We start from the raw sequence: 10,090 nt of genomic DNA, 5'->3' as shown, positions 1-10,090 counted from the left end.
TCTTTTTTTTAAGCGACTTGTTCTTTCATAAATAATAGCATTTTAAACAAGGAAAAAGATTCTCTGACCCCTAAGATATATGCCCTTTAATTTCTCTCTATGTACTACCAAAAAAGAATTTTCTCACTTCCGTCTGGTCCAATCCCTATGCCGCGTCATCAAAGAAAATCTGGGCTAAAAAAGAGAGCTCATATAGGGGTATTTGTGTCATCTAATATTCAGATGATGGTGGTAGCCCAATACCACCTTTATGTATCCAATCATCGCTCACCTGGAATGTAATGGAGATGCGGGGTATCAAACCCCGTACCTCTTGCATGCAAAGCGAGTGCTCTACCATGTGAGCTACATCCCCACCTGTCTCTTGTTTGCTTCCTTAACTGTATTTTATTATGGTATAAATATGCACATATTACTAACAAAACAAACAATGGAAACAAAATACCAAAATATCACAAGTGAAGCTTCCAAATGGTATTCCTTGGACTTACCATACTGATGAATGAAAAAAGATTCATTATTTTCTATAAACAAATGGAAGGAAGCAAAAAAACATAAATGAGCTCCTATAAGGACATATGTATCATCTCAAGTCAGATTATGGTGAGAACCCAATTCTTCCAATTGCATTCAATCATAGCGCACTTGCAAGGAAATGGAGATGCGGGGTATCGAACCTTGTATCTCTCACATGCAAAGGAAGCGCTCTACCATGTGAGCTACATCCCCTATTTCTTATGTTCATTTCTTTATTGTTTATTAGTTGCATGGTTGTGCACATGTTACAGGCAAAACAAGTAATGGAAACACAACACCAGTACTTGCAAGGGAAGTTTCCAAATGGTGTTTCATCGGACTTTACCCTACTGATGGTTTTTGAACGAAGAATAGTTTCTTGAAATTCAGTCTGTGTTATAATTCAATCAGCGTTGACCTCATGCAATAAAATTTTGGGTTAAATACATGTATCCCTTATAATGCCCCTAATCTTTCTTATGCCCCCTAAAGTTTTGAAAAGTCCACACGCATCCTTTGAAAATTCCACATACCACCCCTAGTTTATCCCTCTAAAGTCATTTAAGTCCAAATCATTAACTTTAGGCGTTAAATGAAAAAAACTGGACCAAACTACCCTTTCTTCTATCTTTTCTTAAATCTGAAATTACCTAATTGCCCTAACCTATTAGTTCATTACTTGAAAAGACATTTTTACCCTCCCAGAATGTGCCAACGTCCACGACTTCCTTCTCCGGCGACGACGACCTTTTGCAAGTAACATCTCCTCAGCTTCTTCTTCTCTGCGCTTTCTTCTCTGCTCCATCTTCTCTTGCGAGGCGTCCACCTCTCTGCTTCTTCTTCTGCCCCTTCTACGCTCCATCATTCTCTGCTCCATCGTTCTCTGATCGATCTTCTTCTCTGCTCCATCCTTCTCTACTCCATCCTTCTCTACTTCTTCTTCTCTGATCGATCTTCTTCTCTGCTCCATCCTTCTTTGCTTCTTCTTCTCTGTTTAACACATTCATGGCCTTTTATTATAAAATATCAGTAATATTCTATAGAAAATATATAATTGGTTTCATTTCGATGGTCATTGGGCCACATACACATCTTGCCATTAATTAAGAATGCAAATAGAAAAAGACGAAACAGTGGATGGTTTACTAACTCCTTCGTTATCACTCGGTTGTTCAAAAAACCTCACCAAGAATCGATTCCTCCAATATGTTTCGAAACCCTAGCTTTCCTGTAAACACTAATCACAGAGAATGATGCTGACTTCACACCAAAACAACACTGTTTTAGAGGAAGAACCATTGATTGACCACACCAAAAGTTCAATCTCGCGATTTCTTTTACATAAAAATTCGAACTTGTAGATTTTTTCTCTATCACGTTCAACGACCGGAGAAGATGAAGGGGAGCTCTAAGCCTATATCGTGTTCAACGATTGGGGAAAATGACAAGGGGCGCCGCTGGTTGAGGGAGTTCAATCGCGAAAGAGAAAAATTAGGGTTGAGTGAGTTCGATTGCGCAAGGGTAGGGGTGGGGGCAATAGGGTATTTTCAAATTAGGTTAGGATAAAAATGTCTTTCCAAGTAATAACTAATAGGTTACGGCAACTAGGTAATTTTAGATTTTAGAAAAGATAGAAGAAAGGGTAGTTTGGTCAATTTTTTGCATTTAATGCCTAAAGTTAACGATTTAGACTTAAATGGCTTTAAGGGAGTAAAGTACGGGGGATACGTGGAATTTTCAGGGGATGCGTAAAAATTTGTTAGAACCTTAGGGAGGCATGAGGAATATTGGATGCATTATAGGGGGTTTGTGTATTTAACCTAAAATTTGTTAAAGATTGATTACATTTTATAAACAAATGAATGGGTTTATATTTTTTGGTAAACACAAATGGTGGTTAAAATACAAGGAAAGATGCCAATGCATTTAAAAGTTACATGACTGGGTTTTGTTCTACAATTTGATATGGCAAATTAAAACCGTATTTTTTTTATCCAACCATTGGATCTGCCAAATTATCCTCGAGATGGTCACTTCATTGGAAGAATTTGCTCTAGAATTTCAAATGCGACAAATCCAGACAGTGTGTAATTTATTTAATTGTTGGAATTGCCAAATCATCCTTAAATTTGTCATTCCATGAATGCTGCCATGAATGGATGAACAAAGAAAACTTTTATAAGAAAAAGGAAGGGGGGACCGTGGGGAAGGGGGGAGGAGAGGAATATGCCCTCAAGATCCCCACATACCCCAAATTGTAACTCCACGAGAGCTTCCATGTATGGTTGAACCATAAGACCTTTTAGAGGGAAGTAATAAAAACAAAAAAAGAAAAAAGAAGAAGAAGAGAGGACATGCCTTCATGATCTAGGAAATGGCCATTTCATGGCAAGGTTTCAAGAATTAGTTAAGTTTAGCCAACTTAGATCGATTTGAATGGGGTTGATCTTGATTCAGCTGATCCAGAATGGCCATGTTCCTATATCAATCGATAGGGTTAGGGAACTACAAGCTTATTCTAGGGTTAGTTGGTCAAAATTGGCGGAGATTGATTACAATTTTGGCTGTTTCCTGTATAAATTTATAGGATTAGAAATCTACAGGCTGATTCAAAGGTTTCCCAAGCTTATTCTAGCTCAAGTCAAGGGTTTTCTAAGGCGAACCTTGGTGCAACGGTTAAATTGCGCTATTGCAACCATCAAGTTGTGGGTTTAGAACATGAAAATAGGGATATGCCTCTCCTAGACCTTGTAGTAGTGGGAGCCTCGTACACTACGACATTCTTTATTCTGATCCGATCATGATCAGAATCAAATGGGATTGATCTTGATTCCAGTTGATCCGGAATGGCCATGTTCCCAGATCAATTGATAGGATTAGGGACCTACAGGTTGATTCGAGCGTTAGTTGGTTAAAATTGGTCGAGACTAATTCCAATTTCGACCATTTCCCATATGAATTTATAGGATTAGGATTCTACATTTTTACTTTTTGGGTTTCGAAGGTTTGAGGGTTCAGAACATGGAAATAGATTCTTTACGAAGCAGGGCTATGCCTCTCCAAGACGTGAAGAGCGAGAGCTGACCCGATCCGAATCAGAATCAACTAGGACTAATCCATGGGTGCTCTTGTGGATGAATGAATGAAGCAGGCTTTTATAGGTTGGGGGGGAAAAATTGAGCTCAATGCTCCTATATGAGGGCATTTGTGTCCTTCTGTCTCAATGAGATTAAGTGAATTTTTTTACTTTTTCGGGTAGAAGGATTAGGTGAAATTAACAAGAAAAAAAAGTGAGCTCATACATGAGGGCATTGTGTCATCTCAAATCAGACAATGGTGGAAACCCAATTCCACCTGTAGCATTTAATCATCGCTCACTTGTAAACCTAGTGGAGATGCGGGGTATCGAACCCCGTACCTCTCGCATGCAAAGCGAGCGCTCTACCATGTGAGCTAAATCCCCGTATGTTATATGTGTTAAGTTAAAAACTATTATATCAATCATATTTATTATGCACACAACACATACAACCAAACCCTAATCACGACCGTGAAAGAAACGATGGTCTTTCTTCCTTTGGGATCAAGATCTGTTTCATTGGCTTATATATATAGGTACCAGTAGCAAAATCAAACCTAACCAGTTGAAGGTTCTTCTTGCAGCTTCTTCTTCTCAATTCTTAAATGTTTTATCTTCATAAGTTCCATCTGTAGTAGTAGTATCATTGGGTATTTCCTCCTTATTTTCGTGCTAATTTTGGAATTCTCTTCTCCTGTTTTTACCATTCTTCTGTGTTTCCCTGGGTTTCTTTTTGGTTGTGTGTGTGTGTGTGTGTGGAAATGCCTCTTCTTTCAGCTGCAAGAGCACAGAGTTCTGTGTTGATAAAGTTCTTGATGGCTTTGTTCTGGAGGCACAAATTGACTTTATATAGCCAGAATCTTTGGGGAGATTTAACTGGAAGGGGTTACTAATTCCTCCTCCTGGTTTCCCTACTCTGGTAAATCCTTTTTAATTAAAGGTTTGCTTCTTTTTTCTTCCCCCTTATGATTTTACCTGAAAATTTTCTCTCTTTTTTTTCCGCGTATTTTACTTTGAAACAAGGAAGCCTGAATTTGGTGTTCGAATAATTTTGGAATTGAATGCTAGATAGCATTGATCCACCGCTTAAGGTCCTGTTTTTCTTCCTTGTTATGGCAACTTTTAACAGATTTATAAGCAAAAATTATTTTTTCTACATTGGACAATAGATCACTGAGGATAAGAAACAATAACCACAATTATGTCTTCAAAGTTCAAATCAGATAAATGGATTGAAAGGAAACTGAAAAAATGCAGTTTGTAGAATTTTGGACTACAAACAGGCCATATAAGGGTTGATCGAGTTATGAACGGTCGATTTGTGAGGGTTCATCGGATCTCTAATTCTCCCAACCGGTTGGAGTAGCCAGTTGACCATCTCTGCAAATACAAGGGAACACGTTATTGATAATGTTGTAGACTTCTCCTATAATGTTGAAAACCCAAATTCATTAACAACTCTACTGTAGTGCACCGCAAGATTAGGGGCACTGTTTTTGGATTTTTTTTCTTTTCTAAATTTGTTAGGGTAAGAAAATTGTTAGTCAGTAATCTTGGTATCGGAGGGATTGATCAAGGCTGATACTGATCAGATCGGTCAAAATTGACCTACATTGGATCGGTAAAAAATTATTAAAATTCAAATTTTACTGGATCTAGGTGAATTAGTCAAAATATTAATAAAATACTAAAAATCAATCAAATAAGTATTAGATCGCATTTGATCCGCCAATCCAACCGAGTTGATCCGATTTGAGATTACTAACCATGCTCCTAGTAGAATGTAGGGGTTCTTAAGAGACACTCCTCATTCCCCCCTCCCCCAACTCTCTAGTACTTGTAATCAAAGTTTTATGTTGTAATTGGCAAAACAACTTCAGAATTAGAGGCAGAGATCAAAAGAATAGAAGCTGCAGTCAAGCTATGCAAGGAGCTGCATCTGGAGCATGTAATTTTCATCTAAGAGATTGCTTTTATTGTTATTTTTATTCTCTTGTGCTCTTGAATTTTATTTTTTTTTGGTTCTTTTCTATTTAACTACTTGGAAAATGTTTTGCCAAGTGGTCTACCTAAATTCTGGAAAGACATCTCTTGTTGGCAAGTCTCGTCTATGCCACGTTGAACGGTGATGTGGCAATTCTATAAGAAATGTAGTTTAGCCATGTGTCAATTTTAAACTCAAATTCAATCATATATACTCCTCTGTAATAACGACAAACTCTTCGTATTTATGTCTGTGCACCTCTCATTTTTAATAATAATAAAAAAAAAGTGTATATATCTCTCATTGGTTCATGCAGCCTCTTGGTAGTCTTAAATCTTTCAGCGCTTTTATGTTACCATGTGATAGAGAGGAGAGCGAGTAAGAACAACTTGCAGGCTGTCAACCACACTAGCAGTTGCCTTCTTGTTTTGATCAAGCAATACTCCTCAATTGCTTGATAGAAAATATTCAGATGCGTGTGAGACAACCATCAAATGGTTTTTGTAAATGCATTTTTTCGTTTTTTTCCCTTAATCAATAAAACTCTTCTTTCTTGATCTTTGGAGATTGTTTTTCATTCCATGTTTATTAAAGTCAAGCAGAGGGAACAAACTAGTGCCCAAAAGAATTGAAATTTTGGGAAAAGTTTTCAATGGAATTGCTTACAAATGAGCCACTTCCTCTTAGGCTGGAATGTCTAACTTCTCAGTTCTAACTATCCTCACATCCAAGATCTAAAAACTTATTAAAATTAACATCCAAGATCTAAAAGCTTATTAGAATTAAGCACGAGATCTCGGTCTTCAGTAATTCTTCTTCGAATTTTCCTGGAATCAGCTGGACTCAAATGGATTCAGTAACCTTTCCGATCCGATATTTGAAACCCTACTCCCATCTCTTCCCCTCTAAACTTCCTCCTGAATCTCACTGGTCATAGCAAATCCTGTCGCCACAGGCCTATGATTTGTCATGCTCCACTCGGGCCATACAGACTGGTTATTATGGCCTAAGACCAGCCTAGCCCAAGTGACAACCTTGTAATTAAGGGTGTCAATTCAAACCGAAACCATTTACCGAAATCGAATTGAATTGTTAAAACTAGAATGGATAAATCATTGACCAATCAGTTTGAATATGGTTTTAAAAGGTAAAATCGTTTATTAAATGATATGGTTTGATTTTGAATTGGTAAACCATTGGTTTTGAATCAATTAAAATCTGCATGCTAGTGAACCAATTATACATACTAAATTGGTTAAAAAAAACACTAATTTGTCCTACATTCTATAGACGTTTTCTAGCATTTTATACCATGTAAATAATTAATCTGTTTTTTATTTTTAAGTAACAACTTAATCCTTGATATCATGGTTCAAGGTCAATTACAATAAGTTCATTCTGAATTGGGCCCAAAATTGTTAACTCGAAACAACAATAAAACCAAAACTAAAACCGATAAAACCATTTTTCGGATGTTTATTATTATTATTTTAATTTTTACTTTTCTTGAATTACCCCTTACTTGTAAATGTAAGAGTGTAAGTCACACTCAAGCTACTAGGTTAGATATGGATCCACATCATCTACTTCCTCAGCTCTACTTCCATCCTACTTCCGTGCGTTCCTAGCGTGCCACGTGTCGACAACCATCCAATGGTGGTTATTTAAAAATTCAATTTTTTTGAAATCCAGATTACATCTATTTGAACCACTTTAAACCTCAAACCAACCCCATCTGACCGGTTCAAAACAAACCAAACTGAACTTATCTCCCATCAAACTAAACACATTTCACTCGTGGTTCAAGGTCAATTACAATAAGTTCATTCTTAATTGGACCCAAAATTGTTAATTCGAAACAACAATAAAACCAAAACTAAAACCGAATAAAACCATTTTTCGGATGTTTATTATTATTATTTTAATTTTTACTTTTCTTGAATTACCCCTTACTTGTAAATGTAAGAGTGTAAGTCACACTCAAGCTACTAGGTTAGATATGGATCCACATCATCTACTTCCTCGCTCTACTTCCATCCTACTTCCGTGCGTCCTAGCGTGCACGTGTCCCGACAACCATCCAATGGTGGTTATTTAAAAAATCAATTTTTTTGAAATCCAGATTACATCTATTTGAACCACTTTAAACCTCAAACCAACCCCATCTGACCGGTTCAAAACAAACCAAACCGAACTTATCTCCCATCAAACTAAACACATTTCACTCGTGGTTCAAGGTCAATTACAATAAGTTCATTCTTAATTGGACCCAAAATTGTTAATTCGAAACAACAATAAAACCAAAACTAAAACCGAATAAAACCATTTTTCGGATGTTTATTATTATTATTTTAATTTTTACTTTTCTTGAATTACCCCTTACTTGTAAATGTAAGAGTGTAAGTCACACTCAAGCTACTAGGTTAGATATGGATCCACATCATCTACTTCCTCAGCTCTACTTCCATCCTACTTCCGTGCGTTCCTAGCGTGCCACGTGTCCTGACAACCATCCAATGGTGGTTATTTAAAAAATTCAATTTTTTTTGAAATCCAGATTACATCTATTTGAACCACTTTAAACCTCAAACCAACCCCATCTGACCGGTTCAAAACAAACCAAAATGAACTTATCTCCCATCAAACTAAACACATTTCACTCGTGGTTCAAGGTCAATTACAATAAGTTCATTCTTAATTGGACCCAAAATTGTTAACTCGAAACAACAATAAAACCAAAACTAAAACCGATAAAACCATTTTTCGGATGTTTATTATTATTATTTTAATTTTTACTTTTCTTGAATTACCCCTTACTTGTAAATGTAAGAGTGTAAGTCACACTCAAGCTACTAGGTTAGATATGGATCCACATCATCTACTTCCTCAGCTCTACTTCCATCCTACTTTCGTGCGTTCCTAGCATGCCACGTGTCCTGACAACCATCCAATGGTGGTTATTTAAAAAATTCAAATTTTTTTGAAATCCAGATTACATCTATTTGAACCACTTTAAACCTCAAACCAACCCCATCTGACCGATTCAAAACAAACCAAACCGAACTTATCTCCCATCAAACTAAACACATTTCACTCGGGTTTCAGATCGAACGAACATTACCCAGAACCTCTCTTGAATCCCTATCTCTCTCACTCATCCCTCTCACAACTCCTCAGTGGTGACGGCGAAGTTGACGGCAACATTCTCTCTCTCACAACTTCAAGGACTCTGAAGCGTTGAAGAGGGAGATAAGTTTCGTGTAATCTGAGTTCTGAACATTAAAAATCCATAAAACCAGCGAAGGAAGGCTGTGAGCAAATCTAGCTGCTACTGCGATGGCGACGACGACATCCTCTCTCTCACCCTGCTACTGCTGCTCCTGCTGCTTTCCGGTGTACTCGCCCTACCCTAAATCTCGATCTCCTCTTTTACTCACCCTAATTTGTTGGAGTATCAGAATATGCTGCTTCACAAGCTTAATTCGATACACTTTGATCAGTTTCAACAGGACTAACAATGGCAGGAAGGGCATTAAAGGAACTCCATTCCTGATTCTTTACTCCTTCCTTGATTCCTCCAAAGCTAAGAAAACTCCGAGAAAAAAACTAAAAAGTTAAGAACAAGAAGTAGGGCAAAACAGATTAAATCGAAGGAACGCCTGCGATATTTTCTGGGAAGAAGCGGCATATCATTCATCAACAGTGCTGCCTGGGTAGAAATAGAATCATCTCATCTGGGGTCAGTCAGTTAGGAGGATTCAGGAGTATAGACATTAGCTTCGACTTCAAGGAAACGACTGAGATGTTTATCCTCCAAATGTTGCTGTGAAACGAACGAAAGATAAGAAGAGATATAATTAACAAAAAATCACAATTCCAATTCTCAATTACAGCGAAGAACAAACACATTCTAATATAATTTTTTTTCTTGAAAAAAAAAAACACATACAGAAAGGCAAGCTCTGTATTTCTGCCAGTCGGATACGAGTTCCTCTTTGTCCCATTGACCCTTCAAGAATTTCTCAGAGTACCACCTGCTTTATCATATCAGAAACATTCATCAAAGAACTGCAAACAGAGAGAGAGAGAGAGAGAGATGGAGATTGAGATTTGACCTGTTGAAGCATTGGTGATATGCAGCTCTGAGACGAGCATAGGGAGATGTTGAAGAAGAAGAATGACTCCTCTTATCTTTCTTAATAATCCCCATACTTATTCATCCAAAAATAATAATAATCCCCATACCATACAGAGAGATACAGAGAAATCGTGAATCGCCTTCCTTGATCTGCTGCCGATCTCCTCCTATTCAAACTCTATACTCTCAGACCCAGTTCTTGTTTCTCTGCCCCGATCGGTGTTTACAGTATTCAAATCATAATCTCAGAACTTTTGTTCATTGGGGGTGGGGTTTCAGGGGAGATCGAGAGTTAGGTTAGGGCGAGTACACCGGAAAGCAGCAGGAGCAGCAGTAGCAGGGTGAGAGAGAGGATGTCGCCGTCGCCGTCGCC

General features: G+C 37.6%; 1 protein-coding gene across 1 annotated transcript; it reads right to left on the bottom strand.

The window, feature by feature from the left end:
- Nucleotides 1–9,327: 9,327 nt before the first annotated feature.
- On the bottom strand, nucleotides 9,328–9,789 carry LOC122667327 (uncharacterized protein At4g33100-like). Its single transcript, XM_043863586.1, has 3 exons — nucleotides 9,695–9,789; nucleotides 9,529–9,613; nucleotides 9,328–9,402 (listed from the first exon to the last, which is right to left on the bottom strand). The coding sequence occupies exons 1-3, from the start codon at nucleotides 9,787–9,789 to the stop codon at nucleotides 9,328–9,330; spliced, it is 255 nt and encodes an 84-aa protein (XP_043719521.1).
- Between the last annotated feature and the right edge of the window lie 301 nt (nucleotides 9,790–10,090).

Source organism: Telopea speciosissima, chromosome 7, assembly GCF_018873765.1.
Source record: "Telopea speciosissima isolate NSW1024214 ecotype Mountain lineage chromosome 7, Tspe_v1, whole genome shotgun sequence".
In the NCBI taxonomy this organism is placed as follows: domain Eukaryota; kingdom Viridiplantae; phylum Streptophyta; class Magnoliopsida; order Proteales; family Proteaceae; genus Telopea; species Telopea speciosissima.
The sequence above is the reverse complement of the archived record's forward strand: the minus strand, read 5'-3'. Positions and strand labels throughout refer to the sequence as shown.